At 39.6% G+C, this 20,434-nt stretch overlaps 1 protein-coding gene across 1 annotated transcript; it reads left to right on the top strand.

Moving 5' to 3' along the window:
* Positions 1–894: 894 nt before the first annotated feature.
* On the top strand, positions 895–19,849 carry LOC18432220 (methionine-tRNA ligase, putative / methionyl-tRNA synthetase, putative / MetRS). The gene is made up of 17 exons (XM_006842328.4): positions 895–1,236; positions 1,472–1,616; positions 4,019–4,172; positions 4,293–4,448; positions 4,635–4,865; positions 5,025–5,168; positions 7,264–7,354; positions 7,576–7,682; positions 7,847–7,961; positions 14,144–14,262; positions 14,388–14,453; positions 14,669–14,797; positions 15,223–15,363; positions 15,518–15,638; positions 18,582–18,814; positions 18,904–19,005; positions 19,259–19,849. Exons 1-17 carry the CDS (start codon positions 1,116–1,118, stop codon positions 19,487–19,489), a joined length of 2,406 nt encoding a protein of 801 aa, XP_006842391.1. The 5' UTR covers positions 895–1,115; the 3' UTR covers positions 19,490–19,849.
* Positions 19,850–20,434: the final 585 nt, after the last annotated feature.

The raw sequence follows: 20,434 nt of genomic DNA, 5'->3' as shown, positions 1-20,434 counted from the left end.
ACAATCAAAGTAAAGCACCTTTAAATAGTGTCGAGAAATGTGGTTGCACTAATAGCCTTAAAATATATTTTCATATTTAATTTTAAAGTTTAAAGCTTAAAAAATAGTGTAAATCGAGCATATATATGAAAACTTGCAATTCTTGAAAATTAATGGCTCAAAAATGTGTCACAAGTTGCATTGTTTGCAAAACTTGAAATCCTTTTTTTTTTCTCATGTTCATGCATTTGGATGTCTAGATGATCAATTTGAGGATATTTGTTCATCAAAACAACTTTTTCTAGTGAAATTTTTTATGTGCACTATAATTTAATTGTTTAGAGCCTTATATAATTTTTCTCCTTTTGTTAATGAAATTTAGTAACGTTGTAAAAGGAAAAATTTTATATAAGGTTGCAACTTTAAAACGTAGAATTAAAGATGCATCTCAAAAATCCATCATAAATGTTGTTTGGATGTTGGAAAACCCTCTACTTGATCATCTTGACATTGAGATGTACAAGTATGAAAAGAAAAAAACATTTCGAGTCCGTAAAATAGTGTATCTTGCAACACATTATATGAACAGTACATTTTCAAGATTTTCATGTGTTTATCAATATGCTTGATTTGAACCATTTTTAAAGCTTAAAATTTATAATTAAATATAGAAATAGATTTTCAAGCCATTATCAAAAAAATTTTAATATCGAGATTACATTTATTATAAAATTTAGAGGCGCGCCTTAATTGGATTGTTCAAGGTTGCCACCTCATGCAAACCACATCCATTGTTAAAAATAAATAAATTAAAAAAAAAAAAATAATAGAAGGAGACGAAGAACAGTCCAAGGTAGACGGAGGGTATTTTTGTAGTTTCACTTAAAAGTGGATCCCTCCATTCGTTAGGCTTTCTAGCATAACTCTCTCTAAATTCTCGGTGGTGGTGGCGGAGATTGTTACAGAGAGAGAGAGAGAGAGAGCTCTGAATTTTCGTGGACGTTAGAGAGAGAAAGAGGAGTGAGAAACTGTTTAAAAGCTTGTCCTCCTGGCAAAAGCTTCTGCATCTTTTTTTGGTAGTATCGTTGTTGTTTTTTGGCTGAAAAAAAAGTTTAGAGATAGAAGGAGCAGAAGCCATGGGTGATGCTACTGGTAATGGTGGACCTAAGCTTCCGATTCCTGGCATGAGAAATATTATGATTACAAGCGCCCTTCCATATGTTAACAACGTTCCCCATCTCGGCAACATAATTGGCTGTGAGTTCTATCACTCTTCTCTCTTTTGTTCTCAATCCTCTCTCTCTCTCTCTCTCTCTCTCTCTCTCTCTCTGATTTTGAGGCATCTGGGTTTGGTGGGTTTTCTTCTCTCTCTCCGTGCTTAAAGCACACGGGATTTACCGGGTTTTTTCCTTTTTGCTCTCTCTCTCGCTATAATTGATCTTTCTGTGAAATTGAGGCATGTGGGAATGGTGTAAATTCATTGTTGTTTCAGGTGTATTGAGCGCTGATGTTTTTGCTCGGTATTCCCGTCTTCGTGGGTACAACACGATATACATGTGTGGAACTGATGAGTACGGAACAGCTACTGAGACCAAGGCCCTTGAAGAGAATTGCACTCCTCAGGAGATTTGTGACAAGTGGGTTCTTTCTAATCTACCTTATTACTAATTTATTATTAATATTGATTTGATTGTTACCTTAATATTCACTCTCCTTACCATTGTTTCAGTTTCTCTATATAGTCCTGTCACTTTCTTTTTCACTTGTTTTCTGGGTTCCTAAGGGAATTTAGGGTTTTTAACGGTGGGGTTTGTATGAACTTGGAGTCGATTGCGACTTTTTTCTCTATGTTGGCCCGCCATAATTGTTGCTTTTTTTTTTTATATATAAAAATTATTGGTTGCATGTATTAGTCATTATTTGCAGATATGTATGCCTATATTTTTAAAATTCTTGGAATTCGTAAATGAATGAGAAAATTGGCAGTGCCAATCGATTAGAAGTTTGGAGAGAAAAAACTAGAAAGGTCTTTTATCCTTTGGAATGAAAGCTTTAACAAAACTGAGGCCGAATCTTTGTTGAATAGGAGCTTCTGGTGCATTTATGGAAGACAAGAATGAAAGGTGGGTTTTGAGAAGAAAGGGAGAGAAAAAACATACAAAAAAGGGGGAAAAAAAAAATGAAATGGAAAAAATCGAGCTATTGTGTGTCTCATGTCATGTAAGTTCAGTGGAAGTGTTTATTTATGAGGGAAAATGGAGGATGAACTAAATTTATGTGAAATTTGTTGGTTATGGATAAAGAAAGTGTTTTGGGACACATATTTAACTCTGCGATTCATGCCTCATGGACTAATTAGTCTACTATTTGGTCTACCATTATGCTTTCCCCATTAATATCTATCCGTCTCATGGGTTTTGATATTTAGCATATGGAGAACAGTTAGGGCTTCTTCATCCAAGCTTGGTTTTGAATCCTACTGCAGCGTCGTTTTGCATTGCATCCGTGACCATTAATATTTGATATCTTGTTCTAACACAATAGGGAGCATATTCTTCATGCTCACAAAGAATGCTAAGCTCCATGAGCTTCATATTCAGTTGTTAAATTTGGAAAAATTATTAAACCGTTGCATACTTGCTTATGTTTAGTCTCACTAGTGATTGTCTAATTAGTGAGATTCATGCTGCCCATGTTTGAAGCTACAATATGGCCATTATCAATTGGTAGAACCTAATATTTTATTTGGCGTTTATATTCTCAATCATATTGGAAAGCAGACTAAGGTTCTTGTGCACCTGTAGTTCTGGCATATCTTGATTTTGGACTCTTCTCATAGTTTTTTTAGATGCATTGACATCATCTTTGAGTCTTCATGTATGAGAGTTCCTAAAATAGTCCAAAGAAATTAGTCATTTGATTTTTCTATTTCAATTAATAATATGGCTTCTATAATTTGATTGGTGACATGTGCATGCCATTCACGAAAGAACTATCCATGTATGAATAATCTTATGATAGTATCTCGTCATAGGAAAGGGTGTGCTTGAGATCCTTAGGTTGAGGCTGTATTTAGTAAAAGAACAAATAATTTCACAATGTTACGGTGAAGGGTTTGCTATGATCTGCATACAGTGCCATTGTTATGGTTTTTCTCTCCACTTATTGCATCTTTATAGCATGAATTCCTTAGCAGGTTTCAAGCACTAACAGGTTGAGGAGTATGCTAGGGTGGCCTTTAGATGCAAAGCTGTCAATCCTAATTCATGAATGCATGATGTCATAGTGATGCCTCTCTTGATTTCCGGAACCTCTTTTACTTGCCTAGTGCTTCCTTCAACAAAACTCTCTCTTGTGACTCCTGCATGATTCCTTAACAATACTCTCTTTTGATTGCTTTTATTCCCTCTCCCACAAGCATTTCCTACACATTTTTGGCACCAAGATCCTTGAATATGTCATATCTCACCACACGAAACAACTATGGGCCATGTGTAATAATTTGGGCTTTTAAAGTAATTTAGGCATCATTATTGCAAATATCACAAATAATGCTTTCAAAAAAAAATTTGCATAATGATCCTGATAGTTTACTGGAGTCATGGGTCGGCTTTTGGGTATGTCAGCTATAATTTCTACTTGATTGATGAGGATTTGGTGTAGTCTCATTCATTATATTAAATATCTCAATTTCCAAGGAAAAAAAAGAAAAAGAATAAAATTGGGGCGCCTATTAAACATTGTATCCTCTTCTTTATGTGAACAAAATTTACTTACATTTTAAGGTTGTCTAAAATGTCCAAAGAAACGGAAAAAATATTGACAAATAGCAATTTCTATTCTTTCGTTCATGTGGATTCGTGAGAAAATTGCCCGTAATTCTTACCATCCTTCACAGACATAGGAATTAATCCATTATTATGCCATAGCATTATAAAACTATGAAGATTGCTGCATATAGATCCTATTTGGTTTCATGAGCTTGAAGACAAGTACTCCCCTTAGAGTCTTATTAATTCTATTTAAAAAATTTTTGTAGGTATTATGCAATCCACAATGAGATCTATGAATGGTTTGATATAAGCTTTGACAAGTTTGGACGTACATCTTGTCCTGATAACACTGAAATTAGCCATGCGATATTCCACAAACTGTTGGAGAATAATTGGCTTTCCGAAAACACAATGCAACAGGTGTGTTACCAATTTTGCGACTACCATTAGAGTTTGTGTTTAAAACTTTGTATATAGATTGATTATTGCAAACAATTTAGTGTTTCTCTTTAATTTTGATTCTCAATTACTCGAATGCAGCTCTATTGTGATACATGCCAGCGATTTCTGGCTGACAGACTTGTGGAAGGAGCATGCCCTACTCCTGGATGTGGTTATGAAGATGCTCGTGGTGATCAGTGTGAAAAATGTGGGAAGTTGTTAAATCCGAACGAACTGATAGATCCCAGATGCAAGGTTCAATATTGCACATTTGACCCACATTTTCGTCAAAACTCTCTCTCTCCCTCTCTCTTTCTTGTCCCTCCTGATCTAATTTGTTTGCTTCTTGAGTGCTTTTTCCTTTTTTTTTTATCTTAAATCAGTGTGCAGAAAATGTTTTGAGTTGCCATCTTCCATCTTTGGTCTTTTTTGCCCTTGTAGGTCTGCCGCAGCTCCCCTCGCAGTCGCGATACTAACCATTTATTTCTAGAACTTCCATTACTGAAAGATAAGTTAGAAGAGTATGTCAAGACTACATCAGTGGCTGGATCTTGGAGCCAAAACGCAATCCAGACTACGAATTCTTGGCTAAAGGAAGGATTGAAGCCCCGTTGCATCACGAGAGATCTGAAATGGGGTGTTCCTGTCCCTCATGAAAAATTCAAAGACAAGGTATGGCGTTGTTTTTGTGTATTTCTTAGTTCCATTTCTAGTTGGTTCAATATGGCATGCTTGTGTGCTTAAAGTGGCTTGAAATAGACATTTTGGATTTTTTTATTCTATATGTATTACTCTGAAATGTGGACTTTCACTCCAATAAGCTATGTTCAGGTTTTCTATGTGTGGTTTGATGCACCAATCGGATATGTGGCAATAACTTCAAGCTATACATCAGAGTGGGCTAAATGGTGGAAGGATCCTGAAAATGTTGAGTTGTTTCAGTTTATGGGCAAGGATAATGTTCCATTTCATACGGTGAGTACATTATATACCTTCGCTTTTCTTTTAGGAATTGATTTTTAGATTCTGCTATCTGCTTTGTGTTTTATAAATTCAAACCTTAATGTTTCATGTGGATTAGTGCGTATATTATGCTTTAAACTTTGGGACTTTCTATGTTTGATGTTTATGTTGGAGTTCTAGTTGGTTGAAGTGATGTTCGCATCTGTTTATCTTGGGTGTAGTTCTAGGGGGTTGTCTTCATTTTGAACTGCAAACTGAATTGAGGAAAGCTTTTTTCTGATCAAAATTTTAATTACTAAAAAGAAAAGGAAAATATGCGATTTGAAATATGAGTGTCTTTGTAGGTAGTTTATATCTTCTATTTCATGGTAGTATTGGATTCAAATTTTTTGATCAAGTAACTTACCGAAAAGAATAGAGACTGGCTCCTATTTAAAAAAGAGAGCAAATTTTCAGCATGTTCCTTTTTAACCTATAAGCATTGATTTACAAGATACCTGAGAAAACTATATTGGTCAAGTTTATTAATCACGTTCACATATGGTTTATGTATTTGTGAAAAATATATTAAAAGAACATCTTGGGAAGGAGATTCGGCCCCAGAACGTTACACTGCACTATTTAGAATTGCTTCCTGTGACTTGATGATTAGTTGTTTGTGATCCAACCTCTTGAACTGCATTTAGAAATAATTTCTTTCCAGTAGTATTTGACATATTAATTATCATATAATTGTACATATTTTCAAAACGGCTACCCACATATTAGTAGTACTATACATATGGGAAAACGAGAGAGAGAGAGAGAGAGGGTTCCTGTGTGGAAGTATAAAAATGGCAGCCCACAAGGAGGCTCCTGTACAAGAAGTGACGGGATAAACAGGATGGAAGAGGAGAAGGTTGGGGGGTAAGGGGAGCAGAAGATTATATTAAGGAAGGGGGAGCGAAACAGAGGAGGAGCATAGCTGGCGAATGGGAAAAGAGAACACACACACACACATATATATATATATATATATATATATATATATATATATATATATATATAATAATGAAACCACATTTTTAGAGAACCATGTTTGTGACATTTGTATGACCCTAAAAATTGTACACACCTCTCTTAAGCCTAATAAGCAATCCCCAAAAAAATAAAATTCAATTTGCACCTTATATATGGTAAAAATGAATACCCCACCAACAATGAATCTAGACCATCCATTTGGTGAATTTCAAGATCTAGGTTTTTGCAAAAAAAAAAAACCTAGGCTTTTGCAAACTCAAAATCATTTTTTTCCTTCTTAATATTGTTTATCTAATGATATAAAGCTATCTAAAAAATTTGGAAAGGGAAAAAATCCTTCTAAGACCTAGATCTAATTGTCTTACCAAAATGGACGGCGTATGTTAATTGGGTTTGTTTATAATTTTATCTTAGTAATAAATTATTGTTAAAGATTAAAAAAAAATAGTTCCTGTAAGATACCTATTGAGAAATTGGAGAAGGGGGCATCTCTAGGTTTTTGGGCTCAATACCGTCTTTGTTAAGTGAAGTTGATGCTCTAGTAGTTTACCCATTTTGATATCAAGTAGGTAACTGTTGGAACTGAAAGTTTTCTGAGTTTTCAAGTGGTGGGAATGCCTTTTGTTGAAAAAGAAACATCATTGAGGAGGATTTTGGAACCATGGAAAACATATTGTGAAAATCCTTTGAAAGTTTCCTAATCCCAATATCTCAAAGTTCCAAAACTGTAGTATGGTTATCTAGTCTTATTGATTAATTTGAATTTCTGCATCAGCCAGCAGCAGAGTCTGGGCTAGTTTCTGTTTCAAGTATACAGTTAATAACAAATCATGCAGGCAAAATATGGTTTTTCTTGTTTGAACATATTGGACTATATAGCAGTTGTGTTCATGTTTTTTATAACACTACATTGGACCTCTTTTTTTTTCGTTTTTGATGGTTTGCCCTTTTGTGCTGAATTGCTAACAGAAATTTGTTCCATATCTTGTGCATAACACCTCAACAATTTTTTTTATGATTCTTGAGGCCTTTGGGATCTATTGAGATTTTATGAGTTTCTGTTATGACTGTTTCAATTTGAACACAGGTTATGTTTCCTTCAATGCTTTTTGGAACTGGCGAGAACTGGACACTGATGAAGACAATTAGTGTTACAGAATATTTAAACTATGAAGCGGGTTAGTTAAACTGTTTACTTATTTCGACCTTTGTGTTCTCTTGACCCTGATATTCAGAACTCTTTACGACTTGATGACATTGGACTCTCGCTTGCGAGTTTAATGTTGGCAACTTGACATTGGGCCCTTAAATATGCTCTCCTCGATTAAATTGGAGGTTACTGTTTCTTAATTGCCAATTGATGTTTTGCTGGCATCCCAATGGGGACCCTCATTTACAGGAAAATTCTCCAAAAGCAAGGGTGTGGGAGTTTTTGGTAATGATGCCAAAGATACAAAAATACCTGTTGAAGTTTGGAGATATTATCTGCTCACAAACAGGCCTGAGGTTTGTTGTGCTGGAGTTTTTCTTTGTGATGCACTAGAATGCCAATTTCTTAATATATTTGTAATTCATTTACTCCTTTTGGTTGAATGCTTCTTGTTTCCTTAGAATTGATCTCTTATCAATTGAAAAAGTATCAGTTGAGGTGCTTATTTGTATTGCATCAGGTGTCAGACACTTTATTTACGTGGACAGACTTGCAAGCCAAACTGAACAACGAATTGTTGAAAAACCTTGGAAATTTTATTCATCGCGTCCTCAGCTTTATTGCCAAACCTGAAGGTAAGTTCTGGTATGCTTAAAAGAGGAAAGTGCTTAATGTTGGTTGTTTTCTTCCTCCTGGAATTAGTATTCTTTAGCACCAAAATTTTTTTGATGCCCAATGACTCAAATAATGTACCATTTATTTATTTTGGGATTTTTTATGTTTTTGGTGTTGATTTTCTCTTGTTACTGCAGCATTTGACCATGCATGTTCCAATGGCATGCAAAACTATGTATTGTATGCACATGTAAATTTATGTGTGCATGCATGCTTCTATATTTATCCTAGTGTGTATGTGCATCTGAGTTCCATGATCATCAGATCATATGCATGATGCTAACGGAAACCCTTAAACATTTTAAAAGTAATGAATGACTGTTATCTTTTGGTGGGGGGAGGGGGGGTAAAAAACTAATGAACAGGCACACAAATAAAGGACTTTCAAGTTTGTATCTATTGCACATTTATGGGTGACCATGGCCAGGCGGTCCGATCAGCCCGGCCATAAACAGCACTTGTCTAGGTCACCAAATTTGGCCTTGGGGATGGGCCCGGCCTGGACCAGGTATCATGGCCTGGCCCTGCCCAGCCTAGTATTGTTTTTTGTTTTTAATTTTTATGAAATTCCAATATCCACTGGCCTGGTCCAATGCAACCCTATTAATAGGGCTGGTCCGAGTCATCTAGACAAAGAGTAGGGAGGGGCCTTGGCCAGGGCCCCAAATTCCCCGTCTCGACTGGGCCTCTAGGGTCTTGGGCCAGCTCCGGCCTAGATCTTTATGCACATTGAGATGCATGAATTTTTTGAAAGGAAAACAACATTAATATGCATGTGAATTTCCCCACAAGAATTATGGATCTTTAAGAGAAAGAATAGACTTGTTAAAAAGAATAAATGAATAGATATTTGATTTTGTGAAGAGATGAGAAGTAATATACTAATACCATATGCTGGAAACTATCAAGACTGGAGCATGTGCTAGATTTACAAACACCATGAGCCCTCGCTCCTCCTCCTCCTCTCTCCCCCATGTTCCTCCCTTTCCTACCCTTTACCAAAACTATGTCCACCTTTTCTATCCCCAATCTTCCCAAGCATCTCCCTCGGTTCCTCAGCCTCTTCCTCCCCCTAAACCCTCATGCCCCATCCTGCCCCATCCTGCCCTCTCTCTCGTCGTCGCTTTGCAGCTCCTCCACTATCCGTCTCTAGGCCTGTCACCCTGCAGTTTCCGAAGCATTGAACAACTCCCTTGTGGGCCATTTCCACCCACCTTGAACTGATCTTAGGGCCATTGAAAAATGGGCTCAAAACATTTGGGCTGAACCTAACCTTGGCTGTCGGTCTTTATTGAGTTCCTCCCCCTTGGCGCCCATCCAATTGCTCGTGGAATCAATCTCCCCGGAACTCATTCCCGAAGCTACCTAGCTCATTTCTGGTGGCCTGTTCCACAGGTTGGATCTAGCATGGGTCCCAACCTCCCCCCCCCTCAAGCTGCCACTTTCTGGTGAATTCATCCCGTTAGCCCAGCAAGTTGAATAAAATTAGCCCAGCAAGTTGAATAAAAATGCCCCCCCCTCCCCAAATCTCCAGACTGTTGGACTCAAATTCGCCGGAAAAAAAGTCGCCAGAAAAACACAGTACAGTAGCGATCTGCTTGTTCCTCACAACTCATTTCAACCCCTACCCGAGAAGACTTCTAGCGGTCCATCGACCCTTGCTGTAGAAGTGTCCCATCACTGTCTCTCGTCCCAGATGCGAGATGGGTTGAGGATGAAGACTCATCATCTCGCCTCCCCTCCATTGGAAGAGATGGTTATCCCACCCTCTTCGTGCTCCCTCCCCCCACACGTGGCGTGTTCTCTTTAGCACACGTTGGCGGCAACTCCTACCCGTCCTTGCCGTGTGTCTTTCCCTGTTGACCCTTTTTGCCACGTGGTGGCATTACTCTATTGATATTCAAACCCTTCACCCAGCGATGAGGTCTCCTCCCCATATGCTATCCCACTCAGCATTTATTGCTCCCCTCTTACCAATAAAGCACTCTAGATAGGTGTCAACCTCTCCTTGCTCGCACCACGTGTCACTCGTCCTCCGTCCCCTCCCCATGTCTCACCTGCCAGCATGATCCACACGCTTCCCTCTGCATGCCCGACATCTATCCCTCCGCCGCCTGGTGGGGATGCGACTTTTGATTCTCTCTCCTCCCCTACCTCCTGCTCTCCCTCTCTCTCCTCTTCACTTGCCCCTTCTTCCTCTCGGTTACCCTTTTCTGCAGATTCCTTCGAAGCCTGTACAAGTCTTTCGGCTGCGGCCACTCAATTTCCGGTCTCCTCCACGTTTTCAAACCCTCCGCCCCTTAGAGGAACGTTGATAGTTGAGCACGCCGTTCCCTTAACCCAGGGTGTAGACCCCCCACCGGGGGTCCTTCCTCACCAATCTCCTCCCTCATCTCTTGGACCATTAGTGGTGTGTCGGCCCCACCTCCCCCTTAGTCGATGCCCTTTTCTCTCGGCTCCGCTCCCCTTGTGAGCGACCTTATGCTCACCCACCTCTTCTGTCCCACTTGGCCATGCCCTGCTCCCACCTTCGCCCTATCCCCCCTTATCCTCTTCTCGCTTACCCACAGTCACCTCCCCCACTTCCAGTCTCTTGCTTCCTCAATATGCTTACTCCACAGCCACCCTCCTCCGCTGGTTCGAATTTCTCACTAGCCTCTGTTCCCATCCTTCTCCCTCTATCTTCATTGGCCCTTGGTACCTATCTCGCATCCCACTGCCCTCTTTCCCCCTTCCCTTTCTTTCCCCCGGGCTTTCTGCCCTACCCCCCCAACAGCCTCTTCCTTCTTGCCCCCCTTCAGCTCTGCCCCACTTATCCATTCTCATCTTTTGGTCCCCTCCCCCTCGATCCCTGAGCACAACTTCAGGGACGATTGACAGCCTACCCCCACTCCCAGATCACCAGTAACCCCAATTTCCTACATTCTCCCCTTTGGCGCCTGTCCCCTCCGCCTCAGTTCCCTCTTCCAGCCACGCTCCGAGTCCTCCCTCCTTGGAGATGCTCTCCAACAACCCCCCCCCCCCTTCTCCTACCCTTGCCTTCCTCGTCTCCTATGCAGAATTGCTACCTATCCCCCAGCCCTTCTTCCTTCCCCCCCCCCCCCCCCCCCCCCTTCTGCTTCGAGGAGTTGTCCCCCTTCTTTCTCTCATGCTAGCTCCTCCTCAAGGTGCTCTGGGTCCCCAATACAGGATTCGGTTGGCTCTAACTTTGTGGAAGCCCTCGACGAGGCCCAAGGAGATGTCCTCCAAGTCCTTAAGGTCATGGGTATGGACTTCCCTGGCGCCCAGAAGACTTTCATAGATTTTATCAAGGAAGATCCACAGTTCAAGTCCATGCTTAGGACCAAAGGCTCAAGGGAGCTGTCCAACCTAAGTTGCAGCATCAACTATGACAAAGAAACCCAGGCTCCTTTGATGAGCCCCCTTCGAGTGTTCGACAGACAGTTCGGCGCTCAAGAGGCGCTCCGGTCGCTCTCAGTCGCTCCCATGAAGATTTTAATATAGAATATCAGGGGGCTTGGGCAACCCCCAAAAGCGTCGCCACCTTATGGTCTGTGTATACTGCTTGTATAGCTTTTGCTCTCGTATGGGTTTTTGCTGTCGCACCCAACTTGTGGGTGGCCGACTTTTTGTACACTCCTTATACTTAATACATCAGTTAGCATTCTTAAAACATTGGAGAGAAATAGGAAAAGAAAGTAGTTTGCAGTAATTTGGATTTACTCACCGTAAGTCAAATCAGGGGAGTTGTGATATTATTTTTCACTTGGAAGAAGAAAGTAGGGGGGGAGGAGTGGGGAACTTGGGGGCTAACTAGAGATTCTGCAAGCTCAAGCTCCATTCATGTGGTTCAGAAGAATTAGATTCATGCCTAGCGGATCAGTTTGGTAGCACTCATAATGAGGGGCTTTTCTTATTATTGTCATTTAGGGTTAGTTATGTTATTTGGGAGTTTGTGGCACAGTGTAGAAGTTGAATAGTTGTGCAACTGTGTTGTATTATGTATATTCTTGTGGCTTAGTGTGGTTATAATTTGTAATGGATCTATTTATGCTTGTTGTGAACTTGGAAAATATGACCTTACCTAGTGGATGGCCTAAATGCAAGTGCTGAATCTAATTCATGGGCACTCACCTGGCACTACTTTGACTAGTTATGTGGTTTTACTGGCCCATGCATTTTGTCTTATGTACCACTGTCCCGTGTCATAGGTGTTGTATATACTAGTTCATCCACATGGCTTTCAATACATCATTGTTCTGGTGGTCACTATTTTTTATATCATAAATCCTGAGGGGTTCATTTGGTTGTTTGGATTTGTTTGTTCTTTTGGTCACCTCCTTTACTCACTTTTTTTTTTTTTTTTTTCTTTTTCGGTAATTCAGTGAGGATGACGAGCCCCTACCTGTTTTTGAAATCATTAGTGGTTTTTGAATGCGTTAGGTGAGCATGGAAGCTTAGACCTTACCTGGGGCACAAGCGGTGCTACCATCAAAACCCCAACCCCATTCTCAAAAAGGGGTAAGTCAGTGAGGATTTGGGCCCCTACCTTTTGGTGAGAATGGAGTAAGAGACTTCATCATAGGGCTTGTTGGTATACCGCCAAGGCCCCTACCGTTTCTTTACTCATGACTTCATACATAACACAAAATGTGTCATATTTTTTGAATGGTGTTGAAAAAGATTGCTGCATTGTGTTCCTCTGATACATTAGAGTTATTTCATTGGATCCTCACTAACTATGATTCATATTTCATCCACCCAATTTGGTTTTGTATTTGTATAGCATCATAAGGAATCTTAGCTTGCAATGGTTCTTTCAATTATCTTACATATGTACAGTTTGCTGCATCTTTCCAAATATTCTTTCTTTTATTTTATTCTTTCCAATTGTTTCCCTAAATTCTATCTTTTTTTTTTGGAAACTGTTAACTGTTGTATAGCGTAGAAGGAAAGAGATACATTGGTCTGTCGAGAGGGCCCACAGCCGGGGCCTCTCGGTAAAAAATAGGCTTTCCCAAGACGGGTAGCCCTATACAAAAAATGAGAGGGGATTATAACAGTTGCCCCTTACATAGATATACAAAAGAAGTCCTTGAGGGGGAGGACCAAGATACAAAGATGTACAAAAAGTAACCCCGTGCTCTTAAGGGTCCGCGACCAGTGCGAGTGCTCCATCCTTAGCTAGTTGGTCCTCCAGGGCATTTGATTTCCCTAAATTCTATCTTATCTTGCACTTTTATGCCTACTTTTCTGCCTGATGCATCTTTTGCGAAAACATTTGCTGTCTGAGATGGAACTTTCACAATCTTCATTGTTACGCTTTTTGCACCTCATCCCCCATGCATTTTGTGCTATTTCAAATTTTATGAAAAGGGGGTCCCTCTCTCCCTCTCCCTTCCTGTCTGGAATTATTTTTTCTCCTCCCTTCTGTGACTTTGTGTAAATTCATGGGAATCTATGCTACAGCCTGCTTGCCTTGCATGTCTTCTACTATCCATTCCTTTTTTTGTTGTTTCCCTGCAACCTGGATCATCTGTCATTCCTTTTTCACGGCAATCTGGAATCATGTCTCATTTCTCTCTCTTTTTTTTTTCCAACTATTGCTTTCTTTCTTTCAGTTCTGCATATTTTTTGTGGATGTCTTCTTTTCTTTTAAGTGACCGCCAAAGCTGTACAAGTCCAACTCTTCTCGATGGGAACATGGTTCTTATTTCTTAGGCCAATGATTTAACGGTTTTGCTGGTGTTTCAAGTTCCATGACTTAACATCCTTTGATTTTGTCTCTTTTAAAAGCTAAGCTGAAAGGTTGCTAATCATAGGCTTGCTTTTGCCACTTGGCTGCTTCTACAGTCGTTTATTGGCCTTCCTCAGTTCCCTTGCATTTTTTTAGGACAATTGGGATGCTGGTTCTTTCTTTTATGAGTTATGGTAGTACATGCATTATCTCGTCTAACATGTGAAGATAGTTTACTTTTGCCTTTGTTGATTTTTTATTTTTTTGGGGTTCACTTTAAGCATTAGTGTTTTGGACATCATTCCTATGGTTTTGGCTGTTATTTTACGTGACTGATTGGCCAAACATTTTACTTTTTGCTCTTTACTGCTATTGAGTTCACTCTGTGCTTTCATGTACTCACAGGAGAAGGCTATGGTTCTGTCATTCCTGATGCACCAAATGCAGATTCACATCTACTTACTAAAAAGTTAGCTGAGACTGTGGGTAACCTTGTTGAGCAGTTTGTCGAAGCAATGGAGAAGGTGATGATGACTTAGTATCTTGGCTGATAATAAATGTTTGTCTTCTGTAGAGTTTCAGTTGCAAGATGGAGTGTCAGTAAATTAGGCTATGAGTTATTAATTTTACCTTGTGCTCTTGGGATCAGGTCAAGCTCAAACAAGGTTTGAAAATTGCAATGAGCGTCTCTAGTGAGGGGAATGCATATCTACAAGTATGTGCATAACAATTCATTTTCCATATTTTCTTTCTTCTTTTTGGATGTTTAAGCAGGCTGGCTTCGAGCCCACAACCACAAGGTTGCAACAAGAAGCACCTTCCAGTCGAGCTGTGGGATCGAACCATAATTTCTGGTTCACATGGAAACAGGAAGCTGTGAAGTGTGAACAAATTGTGCTTTTGTGTTCTTCTATTCTGTGTATTATGCAGGACAACCAATTCTGGAAGCTCCACAAAACAGACCCTACTTCTTGTGCCACTGTAATGAAGACTTCTGTTGGGCTTGTGCATCTTCTTGCTTCTCTTCTTGAACCTTTCATGCCTTCTTTCTCTCGTAAGGTACACGACTTCTTTAAAGTTGCATGTTCATGCAATCACAAAAAAATGAAAACAATAAAAGAAAAAAGTTACATGGTCATGCTTCCACTTTGCTATTGTACATAAATTTTAACAGGTGCTAGCGTCAGTTAGGCCCAATTTGGACGGATTACTTAACGAGATTTGCCCTATTGTCTTCATCTGCTGGCCTGGAAACAGTACTGCAACTCATTTGTGTCCATCAATCTCAAAAGCTTGTTTGCATAGAAAATGCCTTGTAGTGGCTATTTATAATAGCAAGAGGAAAAAGAAACCTATTTTTCCTTTATTATATAATGGTAGTAGGATAGCCCTGGGGGGGGGGGAGGGTCCCAAACTTGTCTTAGATATTTCAGTGAGGTTTATTATGGGTTTTGATCCTTTTTCATATTTGGATGGCCTTATAGGTTGTTGCACAGCTTAATTTGCCTTGTGAAAGCCTTTCCATTTGCAAACAAAAAGGAGATGCTGCAAGGGAAAGGAGACCTTGGGATATAGTACCTGCAGGGCATAAAATAGGGAAGCCAGAGCCTCTATTCTTTGAGATGGTACTTCACTTACACTGATATTGTGAATCATGCTGATATTTGTCTTATTTTATTCCGTTAACTTCCACCGTGATCTGTCTGAACCCCTCTTATGATGCCATTTTTTCTTTTATCTTATTCATGTCACTTTTTAACTTTGATAATTTCCCTATAGAAAGATGATGAAGTAAACGACTACAGAGAGAGGTTTGCTGGAAGCCAGTCTGATAGGGCTGTAAAGGCAGAAGCTGAAGCACAGAAGATCGCTGAGCATCTTAAGAAAACTACAGTTTCAGGTAAAATTATTTTCCCTTGTAACATAATGGTGAACCATTTTTATTTAAGTAAAATTCTGTTCTGACTTCTGTAAACTGTTCTATGCAGACTGGTAGATCTTTATGGTATTAAATTATGCTTCCCAAGAACGTATCATCTAAAAAACATCTCGCAATATGTTGCGACTGTTGTAAAATGTTGCATCTGTGATTACTTTTAGCAGTTCATGTAGAAGCATATCCGTCTGCTTGCATATTCACAAATTTGGTTTTGCTGAATTTAGTTTATAGTATCCTAATCAAAAGAACTTATTTGAAGATTTTTGTAGTGCCATGCTCATCATGGGGAACAGGTCTTGAAGCTGACAGTATGCCTCTCATTAGTCCTTTGCTGCTCCTCCTACAGAAGATGTTAAATATTTTAAGTTTAATATCTTATTGCATAATGTTAAAAAAAAATAAGTTTAATATCTTATTGCCATCTTAGACAGTTGACTAATTTTCCTGTACTTGAGCTTTGATGGTTGAATTCCATGGGTTTAAAGAGTTCAAGTAACATGTGGTGAAGGTTCTGGTTCGGAGGAAATGCTTAGGTTAGTGCAACTTGATTGAGGTAGAAGTGTGACCATTCTATCAACTCTAGAGGAAACTTCGTCTGTTTGAGAGGAGGTTCAAGATATGTGATGAGGTGATGATAGGGAATATTTGTGCATGCAATATTTAAAAGGAATTTGTGGTAACCTTGTCATGATTCATGAGTATAGAATTGTGGAAGGAGGAAATTCTTTCACTGGAACGTAGTAGTAACATGAATCGAATAGATGTGACACTTGCGGTTAAAGTGGCTAGCTGGGGGCCATTTGAGTGCTACTCTTTGCTTGTTGAAGAGAATAGTTTATCCTTTATCAGTTGGATACAGTGTTGACAAAGTTGGCTGCCCGGCTGCCTAGGCGGTCTGGCTGACAATCTGCCTAACCGAAGCCTAGGCGGCGGGTTTAGGCGGGCATGCCTAAGGCGCTTGCCTAGGCAGGCTCAAGGCAGGTGCCTAGCCAGGTCTAGGCGCCTGCCTAGTGCCAACCCCTTGATAAAAAAGAAAACTACATTTAAAAAAGAGAAAAAAGCTCAAGGCCTGTTTAAGGTCCCCCTCTCTCTCTCTCATTGGCCCATGTGCATTCGATGTGAGGTCTTTCTCTCTCTCTCTCACATAGACTCTCTCTCTCTTTCAACATATTAGAAGAAGAAAAAGAAGAATGTTATCCAAGTGTCGAAGACCTCTCTCTCACAAATATGGATCCATATGCTCTCTCTTACTCTACATATATGATAAGAGAAAAAAATATCTTTTGAGTATTTCATGCGAGGCCTCTCTCTCTCTCTCTCTCTCTCTCTCTCTCTCTCTCTCTCTCACACACACACACACACACACACAAGCACACATATGCCCCCACCCCAACTCCTCCCCTTAGGGCTACCTAGGTATCTGGTGCCTGCTGACCGCGTAGGCAGTCAGGGTCCCTGTCCACCTAGGCCGCCACCTCCACCTTTTTGAACATTGGTTAGATAATTTTACCGATTATCTGTTAGGTGTTTTAGGCTGGAAGAAATTGCTAGTTTAGGCTTTTTTTCGAGCCTTTATTGGCAGTATTTCTTCTAGCTTTCAATAGATGGTCTTGACCTTGCTGGACCTCTTGACGGTGTGGCTTTTCCGTTTGAGGAGATGAGCACGTTTTTGGCTTTCTAGGGGAACATACCTTTGGCCGCAATTGTTATTCATCAGGATTTAATGAAACAGAGCTCTTATAATCTATTTGGTGTCGGTATTTTTTATTTTTTTTTTGGTTTTTTTTTTTGGGGGGGAAGGGGGGGGGAGATGTACTTTTGAGTTAAGCACTTGAATGTGCATGAGTATTATCTGTGAGGTGACCAAGCAGCATGATGCCTAGAAAGTGCTTAAGGAGATCCATGGCTTTCTGGGAAGACCCAACTTCTAGCTTAAGGTGATCAGTAGCAGTTGTATATTGTCAAACTACATAAACTGCGTGAAGGTAGTCCCCGATCATTACATTAATCTGTCAAACGTAGTGGGAATGACAATATCACGAAATTTCTTAACCATAAAGAGAGTATCATGAAGTTTCTGGAGAGAATTTTAGTTGTTTCGGACAAATTACAACATTTGTAAGTTTCTTGAATCTTGAATGGGTGCATATGAAGGAACACATGTTTAGAATGAGTTAAGACATTAGTTGATGTCGTGTTTCAATGTGCCGCCTATTGCAGTATTTCTGCCGTACAGGGACTTTCTTATGGTGGTAAATGCACAGCAAGAAACCGTTCTTTGGTTAATGCTGATAGGATATGTAGGCATTAACCCGCGGATTTCATGAGTGAGCAGAAAACAACGTAGGATCCACTTTCATCCATTGCAACAAGGTGAAGAACATATTATGAGAAACACTCTCAGGTGGACTCCATAATAGTTGGGCAAGTCATAGCCCTCTTTATGAGCCAAATTAAATATAAAATATGAACATGTATGTTACACAGTTGCCCATCAAAATTTGGACCAGACATGCATTGTTTATGGCAAATGGTTGCATACTGTTAATATTAGTAAAGATGAACATTCAACTGATACAAATAATTAAAACTAAAAAGAAAAAATTAGCTTCTGCCTAGAAATCTAATTTTAATTGTTATATAATTTCTTAATAGCATCCAAACTTCATTAGAAAATGATCGTTTTGATGTTTCTAAGTTCCTAGAGCTCTTCCGTAAGTTGGTATATATTATGTATAGCACAGACATAGTACCATAGCATTACAACTTTAGAGGGCCCAGATCCTTTTCACAGTTTCTTAATACTGTTCTTAACCCTAACATGGGATTTTATGGATTGTTGGATGTTTAGTATAACCAAAGTCATTTAGGGATTTTTGAATGTCTTATTTTGATTATCCTCAGATGGAACCACTAAGAAAAAGGGCCAATCCAAGTTGCCTGCAGCAGAAAAAGAGAAACTGAAGGAGGTAGAGATTTCAGTTGCAAGACTTGATATCCGTGTGGGTCTCGTAACCAAAGTCCAGAAGCATCCAGATGCTGATTCCTTATATGTGGAAGAGATCGATGTGGGTGAAGAATCTCCTCGAACTGTTGTCAGTGGCCTTGTCAAGTACATTCCTCTTGAGAAGATGCAGGTTAGATCTGTGTGTCCATCTGCGTATTGTTGTTCAATGTACTCATGTTTCGTGATTAAATGGCTTCTGATTTGACATTAATTTCACAGAATCGGAAAGTTTGTGTCCTTTGTAACCTGAAACCAGCAACCATGCGGGGGATAAAATCACAAGCAATGGTTCTTGCTGCCTCCACTGAAGATCACACTATTGTAAGTATTGCCTATTAAAATCTTCCCTGGAAAACTGAGAGACCCATTTATAGGGGAAACCGACAAATGGCACCAAAGTTCTTAGAATCAACAAATAACCTGCCCGAACCTTTAAAGGTGCCAAAATCACCCAAGTGACAGCTTTAGGTGTCAGAAGTTTCTTCCTAATTTTGTGGACTTCCAAGAATGGAAGTTTGGTACCCTTAGCTCAGTCAAAAGTTAAAACAACATTTGTTTTGACCCAAATATACAGGTCGAGTTGGTTGATCCACCAGAGAACGCACGAGTTGGAGAGAGGGTTACATTCCCAGGGTTTTCAGGTGAGCCTGATGAAGTGCTGAATCCAAAGAAGAAGGTCTGGGAAACCGTTCAAGTTGACTTACGGACAACTGAAGATCTTGTGGCTTCGTACAAAGGTGTTCCTTTCACAACATCAGGTGGTGTATGCAAAGTTTCTTCAATTGCTTGTGGATCAATTAGGTAGGTGAATTACTTGATATATGAATGATTTGAGATGTTGATGCTACTGCTAGTGCTGCTTTAAAGCACAAGCTTGCATTAGCCACATTTTGCTAGTTATATGATTGGTAGTTTGAGTCACAATATCCACACTGTTTATTGGAAAGAAATGGAAAGAGGAAATAATTTATTCCATGTACACGGGTTTCGGGCAAATTTTGGGTATTGTTCGTTTGGTAGAGAAAATAGTTTTCTCTGTTATATTATGGTTGTTAGCTTACAGAAGCTGGATTCTTCATCGAGCTTGAGTTGATGTGGAACACTTGATATTTCTTTTTAGTCTGTGATGTGATTTAATACAAGGACTTGTGTCCTGCTTCATATATGTTCACAGCGAAATTTGTGCTTCTTCATTCATACCTGAATGTCCGTATGCGGCAACGCTTTATCTATATATGTTCACAACTCCAGCACCCCTACACGCTCCTGCTCTTGCTCCTGCTCCAACAACTTTGGTTCAAATGTCTTTGGATAATTACGTTCAAACATGTGGATTTATACCACTTGATCTTTAGCTTTAAGCAGGCTCTAGGCTTTTAGAACATGGACAAGTTTAGAATCATTTTGTGGGTGTCGCAATTGGAATCAAAATTATGCTTGTCCATATGCATAACTGACACGCATGTCTTTCAGTGGCGGTTATCTTTGCGGTACGCGTTAGAGATTATGCACCACTTGACAATGTAGTTACAAAATACTTGATTTTTTATTTTTTTCTGAATTGTCAAAACGATCATTTACCTTTTGTACAAGAAGGTCACAATCAATTTTGTCTCTTAAATTTTAAAATTGGCGGTTGTAAGAGTGTCATTGAATAGACATAAAGTTACAAAAAACATCTAGGACTTCATGACTCACTTGAAGCTATCAAATTTGACATCTAATGAGTGAGAATAGTTGTGGATTATAT

This window comes from Amborella trichopoda, chromosome 11 (assembly GCF_054954075.1).
Source record: "Amborella trichopoda isolate Santa Cruz 75 chromosome 11, AtrichopodaSantaCruz75HAP2 v2.0, whole genome shotgun sequence".
NCBI lineage: Eukaryota > Viridiplantae > Streptophyta > Magnoliopsida > Amborellales > Amborellaceae > Amborella > Amborella trichopoda.
Note: the sequence above shows the minus strand (reverse complement) of the source record. Positions and strands in the feature narration are given on the sequence as shown.

Coding starts and splice junctions, on each gene's coding strand:
- LOC18432220 (XM_006842328.4), top strand. CDS start 1,116: ATGGGTGATGCTACTGGTAATGGTGGACCTAAGCTTCCGATTCCTGGC. Junction 1,617..4,018: donor CCTCAGGAGATTTGTGACAA/GTGGGTTCTTTC, acceptor AAATTTTTGTAG/GTATTATGCAATCCACAATG. Junction 14,263..14,387: donor TTGTCGAAGCAATGGAGAAG/GTGATGATGACT, acceptor TCTTGGGATCAG/GTCAAGCTCAAACAAGGTTT.